A 21,000-nucleotide genomic window follows, 5' to 3' on the forward strand; every position below is an offset into this window, starting at 1 on the left:
TGTTCTCTTTCTAGATTAATTCCTGAAGCATAAACTAGGAGAGAGACAAGTTTCCCTTTTACTGCCACCAAGCCAAGTATGTGCACTCATCCAGTATCTCTTATGCTGACTCCCTCCTTCTGTATCTCTCTTTTACTCTCTCTCTCTCCTCCTCCTCTTTCTCTCTCTCTCCATATATATATAAAAAATTAAGCGGAATGACTACTAAAGTGGACACCTAATATGCTAAACATAGATGTCAAATCGCCATTACCATGAAGAGTGTGTTCCCAAGAAAAATCTCAACAAAACGCCAAAATGTAAAAATGGGCAAGACAAATGAAAATATACGAAATAAGAAACGATTACCTACGTACCATGGTTTCACTTGTTAACATCTATGTATGCAAATACGAAGATATCTGCAAGATCATCAGCATAGTCTGTCACTTAGAAAAACCCAATTTCCAGAACTAGATACAAAACACTCAACCAAAATCGAGCATGTATGAGGTTCTACAAATTATATTTGGGTGTATTTTTCAAATGTCTTCACTTTGGCACGCTGAGATTGGAAATTACTCTGCAGTTAATAAATTCCAGCAGCCAATTTACCGGCTAGAGAACATTTTTAATTAAAATTATTGTTGTTGTTGTTACACATGATTTGACATCTATGTTTAGCATATTAGGTGTCCACTTTAGTGGTCATTCTTCTTAATTTTGTAACAATTTTTAGTCTTCAGATTTTTTAAATATGCTAAGCCACTGGTTTTAATTGATTAATATCAGTTCCTACCCTTATTATCTAATTTATGTATATATATATATATATATATAGGTTATAAGAGGTAATGGTGTCATTGAGAGCCAAAGGTGTCAGGTAATGCTGAATAAGTGCTATAGACAGACTAACTTAACCATTTTCTCATATTGTCTCCGATGAAGGGATATAATTAATAAATATCCTGGAAACAGCTGTAAGACCTTCTATCTATAAGTGTTCTAATATCTACACAGCCTTGGTTTTTATCTCATTATGCAAAAACTTCTTATACATATATATATATATATATCTATATATATATAGTACAAAGTAAGATAGGGCTTATGAGGGTAACCCACTATGGAATATCAGTTATCCAATATACTGCTGGAGAAGCACCCAAATGCCAAATACATAAATGCTTATAATTGCAATGCAATTAATTCATTTACTGTATCGGATGGGCGAAGGTAAAATATTTTACCGTAAATTCATAATACAAATAAGAAAATGGAGGAACAAATTCATTTCAATCATCAATTTACAGATATTACCATTTCATATTATTTATTAACTATATAAATAGGAACATCCAAATCGAACAAAACAATATACATCAATATGCAAGATAATAATACCATAAGAATAATACACATAAAATGGTCCTTACAGCTGTAAGGACCATTTTATGTGTATTATTCTTATGGTATTATTATCTTGCATATTGATGTATATTGTTTTGTTCGATTTGGATGTTCCTATTTATATAGTTAATAAATAATATGAAATGGTAATATCTGTAAATTGATGATTGAAATGAATTTGTTCCTCCATTTTCTTATTTGATATATATATATATATATATATATATATATATATATATATACAATTAAAAACAGACTACAGAAATCAACCAATCCCACTAACCAACCATTTATATTAGCTACAATTATTATCATTATTATTATTATTATTATTATTATTATTATTATTGTGTGAGAGAGCAGCACATGTCATCAAAGTGACACTGGGGTACAAATTTCCAAATCCCAGTATACCCATCATGACTACCTGTCTGATAAGGGTACACCAGGCACCACCATCACAACCATATGTGCATGACATGGTGATCTCCTATCAAGATAAGCAGCATATGACCTTGCAGGTGGGGCCCAGTTAGAATTTTCTTCAGGTCGAGTAGCCCCTCCCACTCAAAAGGTGCCTGAACCAGGGTTGTTTTAAGGATGTTGAATGAAACTCCCATGTTTCCGGAGGTGAATTATTCAAACCCCAAAGAATCCCTCTCAACACATGGCTATGATGCTCCCCCACTACTTCTGCTCGTGATCAGAGATGCACATATTGTCAGCCACTAAGGGACATGCTCAACTGGTTACGGTCAAACAACTGACAAGCAAATCTGTGGTATTGAGCAGAATATTTGCTGTAGCCCATCTTTTATACCAAGACAAAGCAACGTACATGATAACACTTCCAGTCAGTTAATATCAGAAGCCACGAGAGCCACTGCCTGCCACACTGCATCAGGGCTGCTTTTGTTGTTGTTGTTGTTGTTACTATTAGAGTTATTATTTTTATTAATAAGGTGGCGAGCTGGCAGAACTGTTTGCACACTGGACGAAATGCTAAGTGGTATTTTGCCCATCGCTATATTCTGAGTTCAAATTCCACCAAAGTCGACTTTGCCTTTCTTCTTTTTGGGGTTGATGAAATAAGTACCAGTTACACACTGGGGTTGATATAATCAACTAGCCCCCTTCCCCAAAACTTTTCAAGGCTTTGTACCTAGAGTAGAAATTATTATTATTATCATTATTATTATCATTATTATTATTATCATCATCATCATTATCATTATTATTATCATCATCATCATCATCATCATCATCATCATCATCATCATCATATCATCATCATCATCATCATCATCATCATTATTGCTGGCAGAACTGTTGGTCAAAATGCTGAGCAGCATTTCATCCACTTTGCATTCTGAGCTCAGATTCTACCAAGGTGGACTTTGCTTTTCATCCTTTCGGGATCAATAAGTACCAGTTGAACACTGGAGTCAATGTAAAATTGCTGGCCTTGTGTTAAAATTTGACACCATTATTGTTGTTGTTGTTGTTGTTACACACACTCACTCAAGAGAGAAGTAACTGTGAGGGGTTAAAGGTTAATGTGTTTGACATACAATTAGGAGAGTTTCTGGTTTCTGGCTGACTTGAAAATAGGTGCGCGTGTGTGTGTGTGTGTGTGTGTGTTTCTGGTATGTTGGTTATTATTAGTGATATTTTATCTTTATATTCATATGTCAACTATCAGGTGGTGTTGGTGGTTTGATTCGTGTGTATCCAGTGATGTAGTGTTGCAAGGTATGTGGACTGCATTAGCCGGCCACATCAGAGATAATTTCTGTAGTTGTCGTTGCGCATAAGCAAGGTGACGGCCAAACCCCACACCATGCCAGTAAAGTGTAAGTGTAGTAAGTTTAGTAAAGTAAAGTGTAAGTTTAGTAAAGTGTAAGTGAATGAAGGAGCTTACAAGATGAACATGAAACGACTTTCTTGTTGTGCTTTATCTTCTGGCATCTACAATGGTCAATAATAACTTCTAACTTAATTAATATTACACAACATTAATTTAACTTATAAGAACTTTGTGAAAAATTACTTGAAGCGAATGAAAGTTTGTTTCAGAGTTTTGTAGGTCTTCTTTCAACTAATATCATGTCTTTCAGTTGATTATACATGAATTTCAGTAAATTATCTTTGACAAATTTATACATATTTACATTATTTACATTTGGCGGACATTTGTCCTCATCTTGTTTGTTTCGGCTGATATACCCTCCAGCCTTCATCAGGCATCTTGGGGAAATTTCAAACCTAGGTTCTCATTCCTAAGGTATTTTTGATGTTGTTGTTGTTATTATTATTATTATTATTATTATTATTCAGGACACAGCCTGGAATCGAACTCGGAATTTTGGGGTTAGTAGCCCATGCTCTTAACCACTATGCCATATGCCCGCGAGCATAATAATAATAATAATAATAATAATAATAATGATAATAATAATAATAATAACAACATTGAAAAATACCTTAGGAATGAGAACCCAGGTTCGAAATTTCCCCAAGACACCTGATGAAGGCAGGAGGGTATATCAGCCAAAATGTTGTGTTAACAACAAACAAGATGAGGACAAATATCCGTCAAAAGTAAATAATATACATAATTCTTCATCTCTTAAATATAGAACTGTAAATTTATACATGTTTATCCATCGTTTGGTTAATGATTCTTACAGCTTTGTAATTAATGGAATTTTTGCTAAACTTGCTTTCCAGCTAATTCCATAAGTTTTCTAAATTAAGATTAGGATTTTCAGTAAACTATTCCAGAGATTCAATCCCAAGGCACCTTAAAAATCCATTGTTCTTCTTATAAGTTCCTATATTCAAATAGATGTGCGACAGATCCTTTTGATCCTCTGATCAACCTGTCACCTAAACAGCTCTCCATACCATAATTTCTACATATTAAACTGTTCCTTGCAAACAATCCAGCTCCTGTATTCCAGTTTTGTTGCACCTCACACTTAGATCTGCCTTGAACTGGAAAATTAGCAGACTTCATTATTGTCACACCATACTTTTAACAACCAAAACTTATCTGCCTTCATACTAATATCTTTAGCCCTGTTGACTTCTTTCTTGCTACTCTTTGTTCAAATCCAAACTTTTTAAAACTCTTCTTACACAATGTAGCAGCATCTGCATAGAATTTACAATCTCTCTAACAGCTGTCCATTGACGTTTAACCCTTTGGAAACAGAGCCTCGTTTGGCGTTTCAGTGACAATATGACAAAGCCATTTATGACATTGGGACCTCCTCTCGGGCTGAGTATTCCTGAGAAAGTTGGCAACATACTTATTGATTAGAAAATTACTATTTTTAAATCTCACAATGAGAGATATTCAGCAACAGTACTTTGCCAACATAACATGGCAGTTCTGGTTTAGGACGAATTATTGGTCTCTCTGACAAACATTTGAATGAGATTCCATGTGAAAACCAGCATAAAATATTCCCTTGGGGTACTTATGCCTTGTGGCACATTTCTAGAAGAATTCATAGGGGTCTCTCTCTAGTTCAGTATTCCTGATCCTAAACCAAGGGTTCACAACATTATCTTCATCACCATTGTCATTTTGATCTTCTCCATTACTTTCCTGGTTGTTTTCACTAGTTTCAGTGTTAGATTTGCTGCTAAACTGGGAGAAATCAGGCACTTCTAAGGATATTTTCATCAGAATAACTGTCAGACATGGTGAAATTTCACAATACTCACTTGGAACACCAAAACAATCGATATAAAATCACAGAACACAGAAAACTATCGTGAAAGGCCCAGGTTTGCAAGAAATGCAAGAAGCAATCTGATTGGCAGGTACAAAGAGCAGCTGGCTAATCTTGAAGCTTGTATTATCAGGCCAACAGATCAGCTCAGTTGTCTTTTTTGTCATTCAACTTTTCGGCCGATAGAATGGTCCTGTTGTGTTCCAAGGGTTGCTAATTTCTCTCTTCTCTCTTTACCTTCAGAGAAGCTTTCTACAATCTCCCATGTCACTTACTTATTCAACCGTGACCTTCTTCAAACCACCTCTAGACTCTGCTACTCCCTGTTTGATGATCAATATAAAAAAAAAATTGATTTTGTTCTCTATTACACTTTTCATATTGATACCAGCTGATGACTGCTCATGCATAAATTCATCACAGCCTTTTTTTCCAAATGGATTTTCATTGATTTGATTTGTTTCATCAAATTAATGTAACAAAAAGCTCATTTTATCACATGTCTACATGCAATGATGACAAAGTGTAATCTCATGAGGGTAAAAAAGAAACCAAAGAAATCAATGGATAACTAACAGAGTTCTGTCAGTAACAATATATAGACCAGGGTATATGAGTGAACGAGTGCATGAGTGTGTACCAGGATATTGCATGCATGCACACACATGCATGAATAATATATATAGAGGCATGTTGCACTCACAACCATGAGGTATTTTATGTTCTTGAGCAAAATACTTTATTTCACAATGCTTAAGTTCACTCAGCTGTAAATGGATGACCCTAAAATTGACCAGGGTCCGGTTCGGAAGGGGGGGATTATGTTGGCCTACCTGCCTGCCTCATCAGTTGGGTGGCAGCATTCGAAAGCTGAAATGATGTGAAGTGCATTGTGACCAGCGATGTATAACAATATCCAATAGTCTGGTTGATCACTTGGTCATATTGTGTGTATGTGCGTGTGTGTGTGTGTGTGTGTGTGTGCGTGTGTGTGTGCGTGTGTGTGTGTTCATTCTTGTAATTTGTAATGACAGTCTGATCTTATGAAGGACTTTTTCAAAATACTCACCCCTAGGGAAACACATGTTATACCTCTGATGGGGGGGGGGATGATTATGCTATATGTGAATTATTTCATCTCACCAATGTACTACAGGTGTGACAGTGTGTGGAAGCAATTTAAGTGATATGGAATAATGAATATTGTTCTATCCATTTTCTATTATTCATTGCAAATGTGTGTGTGTGTGTGTGTGCGTGTGTGTGTGGTGTGTGTGTGTGCGTGTGTGTGTGCGTGTGTGTGTGTTCATTCTTGTAATTTGTAATGACAGTCTGATCTTATGAAGGACTTTTTCAAAATACTCACCCCTAGGGAAACACATGTTATACCTCTGATGGGGGGGGGGATGATTATGCTATATGTGAATTATTTCATCTCACCAATGTACTACAGGTGTGACAGTGTGTGGAAGCAATTTAAGTGATATGGAATAATGAATATTGTTCTATCCATTTTCTATTATTCATTGCAAATGTGTGTGTGTGTGTGTGCGTGTGTGTGTGTGTGTGTGTGTGTGTGTGTGTGTGTGTTTATCACACACACTCACAAACGCAGACACACACACACACATATATATTACATATGCGCACATACATACTTTTGCAACAGTTAAATACTGCCAAGAGAAAGCCCTTGCAAAATTTCTCATATTTCTTAGCTGAATGTCTTTTCCAGGTGAGCAATGATGAAAAAGAGTTCAAAGTCCGGCTTGATGTGAGCCACTTCAATCCAGATGAAATAACTCTGAAAGTTATTGACAATAGAATTGTAATTCATGCAAAACACGAAGAAAAACAAGATGAACATGGATATATTCAGAGAGAATTTAAACGCCAATATCTTCTTCCAAGGGTAAATCAGTTTATTTTTTGTTTTTTACTTTTATTTTCATTTCTTAACCCTCAAACAATCAAGTTATCTATTGGGTCATCCCATAAATAATGCAGTTTTTAATACTTTTTTTATTTTTCATAATTAAGATAAACAAAGTTCTTTTTTAATCTAATATATACTCTCCTTCATTTTTTACAATGCTCTTCCATTTATCTGGTAGACATGAAAAGCCCCTCTTCCAAAATTCACTTGTCTTTTCTGACCTTGTCTACAGAATTCTTATATTTTCTGTCCAAATGAATTTGAAGACTACGGAATGAATGATAATCAGATGGGGCAATATCTGGTGAATATGGTGGGTGGGGCATCGTTTCCCTTTCAAACTGCTCCAGCCTTTGGAATATCATCCTTGCTGTATGTGGCCAAGCATTATCCTGATGGAAGAACACCTTTCATCTTGAAACCAAAAATGGTCGTTTTTCTTCTTGGGCTGACTTAAACCACTCAAGCTACTCGCAGCAGATCTCCTTTGTTATCATTTGGTTTGAATTTAAAAGTTCAAAGCGGACTAAACCTTTCATATCTCACCAAACAGATAGCAACGCCTTACGTAGGTGAAGACCTTCTTTAGCCTGGGGTGCTGGTGTTTCTCTTTTCCCTACCCTTGTCTTTGGGACTTTTGACATTTTTATAGAGAACCCATTTCTCATCACCAGTCACTATTCAGTCCAATAAAGGTTCATTTGTGAGACATAACAGCAAAGAAGAACACATATTCATTCTCTGTGCATGACTCAGAAAGTTTGTGAGGAACCCATTGACCCAATTTGCTCACTTTTCTGATGGCATACAGGTGTTGATGAATGGTTGAATGACCAGTCCAAGATTCTCTGCTAGTTCCTCAACAGTTACGATAAGATTTTGTTCCACCAGGGATTGCAGGACGTCCTTGTCAAGCTCTACAGATCTTCCAGAATAAGGCTCATCTTCTAGGTTGTAGTTTCCAGCTTGGAATCCTTGGAACCACCATTGACACTGCTTTATGCTTACTGTCTGATCCCCGTATACTGCATTAATATTTCTCACACTTTCCATTGTGTTGTTGCCTTTATTGAACTCAGAAAGCAAAATATACCGAATATGCTCCTTTGTCACTTCCATTATAGCTTTGAAAAAATAATTGTTAAAATCGAACAGCACTCTTCAAAACTTGCACTAAGAATAAATACAAGGTAAAATTACTACCTGCTTTTATAGCAAGTTGATACAGGTAGTTTATCCCGTCCCCCTCCGACTTTTAGTTCATGCAATTGAAAAGAACCGCATTATGCAAATAACATATATTTCCAAAGTTGAGGAATAAACTAACAAGAGATCTCTTGACTTACAAGAAAAAGCAAACTAAATCTCTCCCAAATTATTGCATAACATCTTAGAAAAAAGGACACATCGAATAATATAAACCAGTGGCCATGCTTGAATAAACTGTCATTCCTGTCGACAGAGTAAGAAGAGATGTATCCCAACATTGATGCTGTGATAGCTATGATAACAGCCAACATGCCTTGTCTGCTATGCTCAACACCTCTCAGCATTATATGTATGAGATGAGACATGTTGACATGTCATTTCATTGACAAACGAACTTTATTAAGTTAAAATCAATGACCAGTTTCCTTCAGTACATGAAACTTACTTCTTCCCTTAGACCAAGCTTTGCTCCATCCATATTCCAAACCCACATCAACTCTGTTAATGTACCTAAACATCTGTGTAAGGAAAATTCACAGTAAGAAATTTCATTGTATAGGAAAATTCGCTGTACAACAAATTTACCTTATGGACAATGATAAATCATATTAAATCAGCACTTTTTTTATAATATATATAAAAAAAAAAGAGAGTGATCAAAGGTTCTATAAAAGCATTGAATAGGAAAGTCTTTATTCAACGTCAAACATAAAACAAAATGTAATGAGGTCATTTCAAATGAAATTTCTTATGGTGAATTTTCTTGCAGCAAAAATGTTTATGGTGAAATTTCCAATAACCCAATGCATTAAATCCACTTCCATTTCACCAATGTTCAGAATCCTTCTTCCATTATATTCAGATCCCTCTTTTTCTCTCTATCAATACACAAAATCTTCCTTGCATTCAACACTATCCCATCATTCTACCTCCATCAACTCCCTATATTAATCCCCTGCCAACTCAATATTTCATCTATCCCATCATTCTCCTCCATTTATATCTCAAACCTAACCTACAGTATCAACATCATCAGCCTACAGAATGCATCCTTCCCAAATGTTGTCAACCTTTTTTCATATACTTTTGTATTTTTCCTTTCTTTCAGGAATGCGATGCAGCAAATGTGACTTCCATGTTGGCCTCTGATGGTGTTTTAACAATCCGAGCAAGTAAACTAGCTTTAAACAGTGGTGAGAGAGTCATACCAATTACTCAGGAAACCAGTAGTGCTAACCTTTAAGTATTTCATACTTTGTGACTTTAGAGACAGGTGAAGAAAAAAAAACAGAACAATGAACAATGGTTAAAATGTTTTATAATATTTTTAAAAAAAAAAAAGGAAAATTGCTTTGGTTTCTGCTGCAAGTCTGGGGTTTTATAGACTCTAAGAACACTAAAACCTATTCTAGATTTATTACCAGATACATTAGGTATTCTGACCGTTTCTATTTTCTTTGAAGTATTAAGGGTAAACAAAAAACAAATTCTAATCTATCCTATACACACATGTGCACACGCATGCATGCATGCGCATGCGCACACACGCACGCACGCACGCACACACACACACACACACACATGTGCACACGCACACACACACACACACACACACGCACGCACACACACGCACACACACACACACACACACACACACACACACACACACACACATATATGACGTTTTAGAGCATGTAAGCTACATACAATTTGTTTATGAGAAAACATAATGTATACCGAAAGGCTCGACTCATATTCTTTGTGACAAAACAAATGGATTCAATGCAGCCAACAAATGATGATTGATTAATCTGTTTAGTAGATGAGATGTCATGAAATGGGTTCCACTGAAGGATTTTCAAAAATATCACCTTCAGATGATACTAATACTATTTAGTTATTGAATTAAAGACACTTTTTTGTCGTTGTTCATTTTTGGGTTTTTTTCCCTTAGGTCAGTTAAGAAATAAGGCAATAGAAATAAATCTTTAGGAGTGAGTTGTATATAAGCAATAATAATGAAAGTGTGTATGATCGTTGTGTTGCAGTCAGTATTGAAATATCTGTTGTTTAGTTAGAAATCTTAGCCTCAGTCAAAATGGAAATGATTCGAAGTTTATCTGTAAAAACAAGAATTTCATAAAAATACAAGAGGGGAAATACATACATACATATATATATATATATATATATATATATATATATATATATATATATGTATGTATATATAATTAGTTCTCTTTTTAAATATAAAGAAATAAAAATGTGATAGAAATTTATTTCAAAAAGGAAGACTGAAGATGACATGTTTTGTTGGAAAATGTGAATTAAAAATAAATAATATAAATGAAAATGGAGTAAGGCTGTAAGAATGGCAAAGTCTGGAAGATATCAGAATTCTGTGAAGAAGAAATAGTTGATGTCTTCAATATAAAACAATACTCTCCAACAGCTTTCCCATCAAAGTTGAAATTTTATGAGAAGTTAAAATTGTTAAAAGCTTGTATACATAGATACTTAATCTCATGGGAATCAAACTGTTTAATCTTTACTTTACATCTTACTCAAAACATTTTTCTTGTTAGCTAACATAATTTTAACTTTAAATTAAATGATTTAGCCACTGAAGTTGTCCTAAAATAAATCTTTCGATAAAAATGTTTGATGAAAATCTTTTTTGGACCCTAAATATATCAGTGACAAGGATATTATGTGTGAATATATAAAGTATAAAAAGATGCATGAGAATGTCAAGCTGGGTAACAGAATTTAATCATGAAACTGATAAATTGAAATTCATGATTTACTAATCATGATTTTTTATGAAAAAAAATAATAGAAAAAAATGCCATTATTTAATATTTCCTAACTTTATTGGGTTGGCTGAACCATTGAAACAAATGAGAGTCAGTAGAAGAGGTTTGCAGAAATAGGACAAATTTCTTCCAATGGATTTCCAGTTTATTTCTTGTGGCCAACTCAGTCAAGTGACAGAATCCAAAAGTTGAATCAATCAAGATGAAGTTGATGACACTTTCAATTAGATTTCTAAATATATAAGAATAATTTGCTTTAAATGTAGAAACTAGGTGACACAAAATTATTTTTTTAGATTCAGAACCCTGGAAAATCTCAAATCTTTTTCACTTTTAACTTGAACAACATTAACTTTCAAAAGTGTGAAATTTGTAAAATCTACTTTAAATGGTTTTTGTTGATGTCTTTAACTGCAGAATAGCATTACCATTAGGAGATTTAGTTTCAAACCAAAGAATACCAATATGGACAGGTATTACTTCTTTTCATAAATCTAGTACCGCTAATCTTTGTTAAAACTTCTGCAGAATCATTAAACTGTTGTCCAAAACTTATCAACTGTTTTTGTGTTTACTTGTATTATATATATATATTTAATTTTTGTTATTTTCTTTTTGAAAGCTTGGAAATAAGCAGATCCAGGATAACAAAAATTAATCAAACTATTCTCATTGTTCATTTCATGAAATGAAACTGAATTCATTTTCGCTTGGTTCCATTATTAATTGTCAAGTTGGCTCCTGATCAGTCTTATTCACAAATCAGATTTGATTAGCAATTTAAAAGTGTCTATCTTTGAGAATAATTACAAAAATGTTCATAGCACTTCAACAAAAACCAAATCTTCAAATCCCAACCCTTATTTCCCTCTGCTGTCAAACAAAATCCCAATAGAAGCCTAAAATAAAAAAACCCTATTTTCATTTATCACTTGCAGCCATTTCTTGTCACTTGCATTTGTAATTTGCCCTGAGAAATGCATAAACATTATTTTATCAAACTGATCTCCTTCCTTTGGAATCAAAACCCATATACCATGGGCATATGGCGTAGTGGTTAAGGGCACAGACTACTAACCCCAAGATTCCAAGTTTGATTCCAGGCAAAGACCTGAATAATAATAATAATTTTTTTTTAAAATTTATTTATTAGACATTCACTAGTACAACACCAAAAAGAACCCAAATATATGGCACACTAGGCATAACAACAACGTGAACTTCCAACCTGTTGTGTCTTGAGGTCTCTGGGTGAGACTTGGTGCCAACTTGTACAAACATAAAGCAAAAGTCAAACATAGAATAATAATAATAATAATAATAATAATATTAACATAGCATTGAAAAATACCTTAGGAATGAGAACCCAGGTTCAAAATTTCCCCCAAGACACCTGATCTTGTTTGTTGTTAACAAAACGTTTCAGCTGATATACCCTCCAGTCTTCATCAGGTGTCTTGGGGAAATTTCGAACCTGGGTTTTCATTCCTAAGGTATTTCTCAATGTTATTATTATCATTATTATTATTACCATCAAAATTATTATTATTATTATTATTATTATTATTATTATCATTATTATTATTATAATCAAAATTATTATTATTATTATTATTATTATTATTATTATTATTATTATCATCATCATCATTATTATCATTATTCAGATCACTGCCTGGAATCGAACTCGGAATCTTGTGGTTAGTACTGTTACTTCTATTCTGGCTGTCCTCCAAGGTCAATATCTTGAAAAACTGAATAGCTTTTGAAAGGTGCTAGTACTATGCCATATGCCCGTCAAATGTAAATAATGTAAATAGTGTACATAATACCTCATCTCTTAAATAAAGAACTTCAATAGAATATTGTTCGTATATAGCAGCAACCCTGCCTGTTTAATCCTGATCAAGCAAATCAATAGTTGGATTATTCTTTAACATTTTAGTTACTATTTAAATCTGACTATTTTAGAAATGTCTCATTTGGGGCTGTCTCCCTTTCTTTCTTTTTATGGTGGAACTAATTTTTGGCTGTGATTCAGCCTAAATCAGTGCTGATACTTGCATGGTTGTTTTTTTTTCTTTTGCTTGGCTGAAGGACAGATGAAAAACAAACACAACTAAAACAGGAATTATTAGTAACATGAACTTCCCATGCTGGTGCCACAAGAAAAGCACCCACCACACTCTGTAAATTGGTTGGCATTAGGAAGGGCATCGAATCGTGGAAACCTTGTCAAAAGCAGACAACTGGAGCCTGGTACAGCTCTCCAGCCTTGCCAGCCCTTGTCAAAGCGTCCAACCCATGCCAGCATGGAAATCGGACGTTAAATGATGATGATGGTGGTGGTGGTGGTGGTGGTGGTGGTGTTAGGTCCAAGACAGCAAAACTTGTGTGAGGCCAGGAGGAGTAAAACCATGAATTTCACTCCGCTACTTGTGTGTTACTTATCGACCCCAGAAGGATAAAAGACAAAATTGACCTTGACACGATTCGATTTCAATAAATTATTACTAATATATGATATCAATTCATGAGCAACAAACTGTCGACCAAAGCTATTTCAGAGTTGTAGTTGCCAGGACTGCCGTGTGAAAGACACATTTTAGCCATTCAAGAACTCACAAAAAGTGTTCAATTCACTTAAACATTTATTATTTGCCATCAAAATTTTCATCGCTTGGATGGCGACCTGGTTACTGACATCATTCCACAGCAGACAAGGTCATAGTTCGTGAAAGGAAAATTTTGATTGTAAATAATCAATGTTTAGGTAAAGTTTACAGTTTTCGAACGGTTCCTAAAGGTTACTATGTAAATGCCACACTTCAAAATTGAATCAGTTGTTGTGAAAGATGATTAAAACATCTAATTCAGCCATCTGTTTTTATGGTCCCTTTATAATTATTAAGGGAAAAATAATCATATTCCCAAGTTTATTAAAAAAAATTAAGACATATCGGTATTTTCAATTTTATATTTAGCAAGGGAGATAATTTCAAAATACCTTAGAGTTACCTCCCTTACTACACAAACCGTTAAATTTTTACTGGCAGAATTGTTAGCAACGCCGGGTGAAATGCCTTTCATCCTTTCGGGTTCGATAAACTGAATACCAGTGAAACACTGGAGTCGATGTAATCGACTAGGTCTCTCCCAGAAAGGGATTATATAACTACTAGTATGATCTTTGCCAATTTATGAATAGACGTTTTAAATTTAAAGACAAAAAGAAAGAAATGCAAATCATGCCGTTGCTGGTTGTTATTTCTAGAGAAGGGAAACTCATGAACCAGATTTTGTATCATTTGAGGACATTTTGGCAAATGGAACCTGGTTTTCTCTTGACTTTTTGCTACAACTTGAAACCGCATTGCTACAGTTCGATTCGTTACATGAAGAGCCTCGTTCTACTCCCCGACTCACACCAGAAATCACACACTCGCGCGCGCACACACACACACACACACACACACACACATACATACACATACATACACACACGCACACAGACTGTAACAAAGTTGGCTCTTTTGAATTACGGGTTCAACTCTGGCCACATGAAATAGTTTTTTGTTCAAGGACCCAACGCGCTGCCGGGAATCGAGCTCACACCCGTACAGTCGTGAGCCGAATATCCTACCCACTAAGTCGCCACGTGCTCTGTGTGTGTGTGTGTGTGTGTGTGTGTGTGTGTGTGTGTGTGTGTGTGTGTGTGTGTGTGTGTGTGCGCGTGTGTGCGTGTGTATATGTGCGGTTTAGTGATTAAAGAAAACCTACTCGTTTAGATTTATCCTTTTACATTCTACATGCTTTCCGAAATCCGCCGAAACTACACCTGATTATATATACACTTTAGATGAGTTGTAGTGCACCTGAGCACTGTACACAATTATTATTATTATTATTATTCTGGTTCAAATGTCACGGACAACTTCATCTTTCAAATCAGAGATCGATAAAATAACAATCAATAATATTTTCTTTTCTACTCTAGAAACAAGGCCTGAGATTTTGGGGGAGGGAGCCAGTCGAGTAGATCTACTCCAGTACACAACTGGTACTTAATTTACTGACCCCGAAAGGATGAAAGGCAAAGTGGACCGCGGCGGAATTTGAACTCAGAACACGCAGACAGACGAAAATATGATATAAAGGGAGACAACTCTCAATACAAAAATTTGTTTTAATGAGCTGAAATACCAAACTACCAATCAATTAGAACTGGAAATAGTCAATGCAGTGAATGAGAAATTAGCTTCATCTTTGGTGGACGTACGGAAAACCTCAGAAATGTTTTTGTATTACAACACTTCCTCAACGAAGTAAAATCTTTCACGGCTCTGCCATATTATGATAGAGGAAAGACTCTTATATCGAGTATAAAACGCCAAGCTGCTAAAGGGACGTTACTCTTTCTGACTGAGAATAATTCCATTTTCACGATTGAATGTTTTCCTGTCAACAAACCGACACAAGAAGCTGTTTCGGGTGATACGCCTGAAATGCGTTGCTGATGATATGCGGAACAGCATCGACATCCTAAACTCTCGTTATTTTCGAGTTTCAGTCGCACTAAATGGCACCTTGGACAAGTGTCTTCTACCAAAGCTTCGGGCCGACCAAAGCCTTGCGAGTGGATTTGCTTGACGGAAACTGAAAGAAGCTCATAGTGTGTGTGTGTGTGTGCGTGTGTGTGTGTGTGTGTGTGTGTGTGTGTGTGTTTCTGTCTGTCCACCACCATCACTTGTTTACGTCCCCATAACTTAGGGGTTCAGCAAAAGAAACCTAAAGAATAAGTACCAGGCTTTTAAAATATAAGTCGTGGGGTCGATTCATTCGACTAAAAATTCTTCAAGGTGGTGCCCCAGCATGGCCACTGTCTAAGACTGAAACAAGTGGAGGATAAACATTGAAACGTAAAAATAACTAACCATGATCTACTAAATAATTCACCTGTCTAACTCAGGTTGATTCAGAATGAATCAAAAATAATTTAAAACAAATTTAAATACTTTTACAACAACATCATCATCATCATCATCTTTTAACGTCCGTTTTCCCCTGCTGGCATGGGTTGGACGGTTTGACAGGAGCTGGCAAGCTGAAGGGCTTTTCAGACTCCGTGTCTGTTTTGGCATGGTTTCTATGGCTAGATACCTTTCCTAACACCAACCACTTTACAGAATGTGCTAGGTGCTCTTACACAGCACCAGCATTGCTGCTTCTTACATAGCACCAGCATTGCTGCTTCTTACATAGCACCAGAACTTACAAGCCTTCAAAATTAGGGATGCTCAGCTTGAAAGGGTTGCAAGGAATGAACCTGTATACACAGAAGCCATTCGAGGCGGGGTTGGCATCGGTCACGTTCGGATGGTGCTTTTTATGTGCCACCTGGCACAGAAGCCAGTCGAGGCTGCACTGGCAACAGCCACATTCAGATGGTGCTTTTTATGTGTCACCGGCACAGGTATCACAACTACTGTTTCCATTGATATTTGGTTCGATGTTCATGTACATGCACTTGACTCAACAGGTCTCCTCAAGCACAGCGAGATGTTCCAGGATCCAAGGTACTTTGAATGGGCAGGGGGTATGCGGAACTGGTGCCGGAAGCATCCCGGGTCTTAGTAGTCACAGCACATCTCCAGAGATCTCGGTCCTTCGCCATTGCCTCAGTGAGGCCCAACGCTCTGAGGTCATGCTTGACTACCTCATCCCATGTCTTCCTGGGTCTACCTCTTCCTCTGATTCCTTCAACTGTTCGGGAGTGGCACTTCTTCACACATCTCTCCTCATCCATCTGCAGTACATGACCATACCATCGCAAGCGTCGCTCTTGCACACCACATCTGATGCTTCTTATGCCTAGCATTTCTCTCAGGGTGCTTACACTCTGTCGTGCATTCACACTGACATTACACATCCAGCGGATCATGCTAGCTTCATTTCTTTCAAGTCTACGCATGTCGTCTGCAGTCACGGCCCATGTTTCACTGCCGTGAAGCATGGCAGTTCGCACACATGCATCATGCAATCTACCTTTCACTCTGAGTGAGAGACCCTTTGTCGCCAGTAGGGGTAGGAGCTTTCTAAACTTTGCCCAGGCTATTCGTGTTCTAGTGGTGACACTCTCTGAGCATCCACCCCCACTACTAACTTGGTCACCCAGGTAGCGGAAACTATCAATTACTTCTAGTTTCTCCCCCTGGAGTGTGATGGAATCTGTTTTCTGAGTGTCTGTGGTGTCTATTGTCCCTGTGCATCTGCCGCACATGAAAACTATCTTATCAGTTAATTTCCCTTTGATGTTGCTGCACCTCTTATGCGTCCATAGCTTACACTGGGTGCATCTTATGGAGTTTCTACCTACACCTTTCCTACAGCTCGAGCAGGGCCACCTGCCCGATGGGGTGTGTGCTGAGTTCGCCTTTCTGCATACTATGACTTGGGTCTTCGCTACATTTACTCTAAGGCTCTTTGATTCTAACCCTTATGCATATATATATACATATATATATATACATACATATATACATACATGTATATATACAAACATATATATATATATATATATATATATAATATATATATTATATATACATATATATACATGTATATGTATATATACATATATATATATATATATATATATATATATATATATATGTATGTATATATGTATATATATATATATATATGTATATATATATATATGTATATATATATGTATATATGTATATATATAAAGGGTAAAGACCCCCTTCGGTCATGAATGACCATGGGATTGCACCTAGAAAGTTACCTTCCTAGATACAAGTCCGGGCAAGGTTGTTTACGGAAGGCCAGCAGTCGCCCATGCATACCAGCCTCCCCTCTCCACGCCACCAGTGTTATCCAAGGGAAAGACAAAGGTCGATACAGCTTGGCACCAGTGACGTCGCAACTCATTTCTACAGCTGAGTGAACTGGAGCAACGTGAAATAAAGTGCCTTGCTCGAGAACACAACACGCAGCCCGGTCCGGGATTCAAGCTCACAACCTCACGAACGTAAGCTCGACGCTCTAACCACTGAGCCATGCGCCTTATATATATATATATATATATATATATATATATATATATATATATATATATATTAACAATTAAGGAACGGCCATAATAGGCCATTCACCCACTAGAAATAACAGCCAAAGCTTCTACCGCAAATAAAGATCAATTCCGTTAACAGGAGAAAATTAAAAAAACATTTACCTGTAATTTCTTGTACGGTATACCGTTTCATTCGCTGTTTAATGGTAAACTAACCTGATTAAATTAAATCAAGCCAATCTTCCATAAGCCCTCGAATTCTTCAGCAAGAAATAGCTCAAGTCGGAACAGATATTTACACGAGGCATCTCGAACCTTGCCAAGGCAATATCTGACCTAAAATTTTCAAATCGTCGCACTCGCGCCAACTTTATCGGCAGCAAATAAATATCAGCCGTCGATTCCATTACGGAATTAACCAAAAAATTCATAATTAATCAATATAGGGTAGCAAGGAAAATTTTGTAGAAATTTCTACAAAATTTTCCTTGCTACCCTATATTGATTAATTATATATATATATATATATATATATATATATATATGGATAGATAAATAGATAGACAGACAGACATATAGACAGACATATATTATATATACATATATACGTATATATATATATATATACACATACACACATACATAAAACTATATGTATATAATACATGCATACATACACACACGCATACACGCACACATGCACACACGCACACTCACCCTTCCATTTGTAGACACACACCAGTTCTAAGCATCAGAGTAATATTAGCTCTTTTCTGATTTGAAAGTTCTTAAATGTTTAAGGTCATCATCTCTGCATCAAGTGAATCAGACTTTCCCACAGCAGAGATTAAAGTTTACAAATGATCATATCACATCTCTGTTTGAGGAGAGAGAAAGAGAAAGAGAGAAAGAGAGAGATAGACAGGCAGGCAGGCAGGCAGGCAGGGTAAAATGTTACACCATGACTTTTAACATAAAAGTGACTCCCACTCACTGTTTTTATGATTGTTTCACCTCAGATCAGATTGATAAAGCATATCATGTCATAACTACTCACTCTTTTTTTTTCTGTCACAGTTTATCTTGGACTACATTATTCAATATGTACTTTCTCTTTTAAGACAATGCAACGTTTGACCTGAGAAAGATTCAGGTGTTGTTTCTAGCATCTTGTGCAACTATATAGAAGCTGGTCCCATTCATTACTTTCTGGTATAGAGACAATGCCACAGATATGAGGGAAATAAGATTTGAGGGTCCCTTTTTTTTTCTCTTTCAATGGTGTCATCAGTGCTATTGTATAATGACAGGTTATACAATGATATTGTGTCACACAATGGCTCTCACACCTCCACATCAGATCAGCCCATTGCTGTGATGCAGTAGCTAAAATACCTCAATCAATGATCCTGAAGGTGAAGTCAGCTAAGGTTCAGTCATGTAGGACTAACTAAAAGGAAATAGTGATGGAATTTAGAATGATGCAAACCCAGTATCCAGTTATGAATATCAGTCCTATTCCTAGAACAACATTTCCAAAGAATCAAACCTCACAACTTCAGTCAAGCAGATTGAGTGTATCCATTCCATCAAAGACAATCCTTTCTTTTTTATTATAGTAGGGAATACATTATTCAATCTTGCCTTCCTTATTTTTTTTTTTCATAAGAGTAGTTAGGATGTGTGTTGAGAAATATCTGATAACTATTTCTAGCAACTTAAGTGACCATATACAAGCTCCCTTGCTACAAGTGAGAATCAAAATTTAATGTGTGGTAGGCTCAACTCCAGGAAGTTTTCTACTTTCACATTAAAAGAGGATTTGCAACAGCTCTCTGCATTTTAACAGCAAATATCACAATAAAAAAATAGTCATCACAAAATTTAATTTTCTTGTCAAGGCACGTAGCCCAGGGCAAGGCACACAGCCCAAGGCAAGACATGTAGCCCAGGGCAAGGCACTTCATGATATGTTACTCCTGTCTGTGAGTTCTATTCGCCTAAAATCTTAGAATTGCAAAACACCAACAGTTCTTCACATCTATGGCACACTGGATGATGATTTTCTTACTTGGAGCCAATGACAAATTTTAGCAGATTTCACAAGGACAATACCTAATTGAATAAATTAATCTTCTAAGTATTACTGCTGCTACTTGGATGTTAACAGATATTGGCTTTAATCCATTGGCTGGCTTAGCACCACCACCTGGTCCATGTATGTCTTTAACAGAATCTAATTTATTGCAAACACTTCAGTCAGGTTTCCCATGAGTTTCTGAGAATCTGGAAAACTTTGTGGGTTTCCTTTCTTTGACCAAGTAATTAAAAATGATTTTATTTTATCAAAGCCTGATCTTAATCTTGGCAGAGTTTAACCTCAAAATCTAAAGGTCATGAACATGAACATTGACACAAAACTCCTAAATTATAGATGAGATCAGGTATATTTAACCCTTTCGTTACCAACCCAGCTGAAACCGGCTCTGGCTCTGTAGTACAAATGTCTTGTTTTCATAAGTTTTTAATTAAAATCTTCCACTAAACCTTAGTCACAATTTATGATCCTAACACTAGCTTAATGATAACTAAGTTATTTTACTAAATTCTTGGTTATATTTGAAATTAATTGAAAGAAACACACAGCATCTCAATAGAAATATGGTAACAAAAGGGTAATTTTGAATCAGCTACAGCATATTACTGGTATTAATTTTTATTGGCTCTAGATTGATGAAAAACAAAGTTGAACCCAGAGGAGTTTGAACACTGAATCTAGTTAGAGAAATGTTAGTGTCCCTGACCCTTTTC

The 21,000-nt window shown here is 36.0% G+C and overlaps 1 protein-coding gene across 2 annotated transcripts in view; it reads left to right on the forward strand.

Annotated features, from left to right (window-relative positions):
- LOC115228295 (alpha-crystallin A chain) overlaps positions 1–11,648 on the forward strand; it is a 31,838-nt gene extending 20,190 nt beyond the window's left edge. For both annotated transcript variants that reach the window (XM_036498903.1, XM_029798911.2), the window contains exons 2-3: positions 6,868–7,044; positions 9,386–11,648. In XM_036498903.1, the coding sequence (XP_036354796.1) occupies positions 6,868–7,044; positions 9,386–9,520 (312 nt within the window). In that variant the 3' untranslated portion in view covers positions 9,521–11,648. The remainder of the gene's footprint in view (positions 1–6,867; positions 7,045–9,385) is intronic.
- The last annotated feature ends 9,352 nt before the right edge of the window (positions 11,649–21,000 follow it).

The sequence above is a fragment of the Octopus sinensis genome, unplaced genomic scaffold (genome assembly GCF_006345805.1).
Source record: "Octopus sinensis unplaced genomic scaffold, ASM634580v1 Contig10214_ERROPOS200000, whole genome shotgun sequence".
Classification (NCBI taxonomy): domain Eukaryota; kingdom Metazoa; phylum Mollusca; class Cephalopoda; order Octopoda; family Octopodidae; genus Octopus; species Octopus sinensis.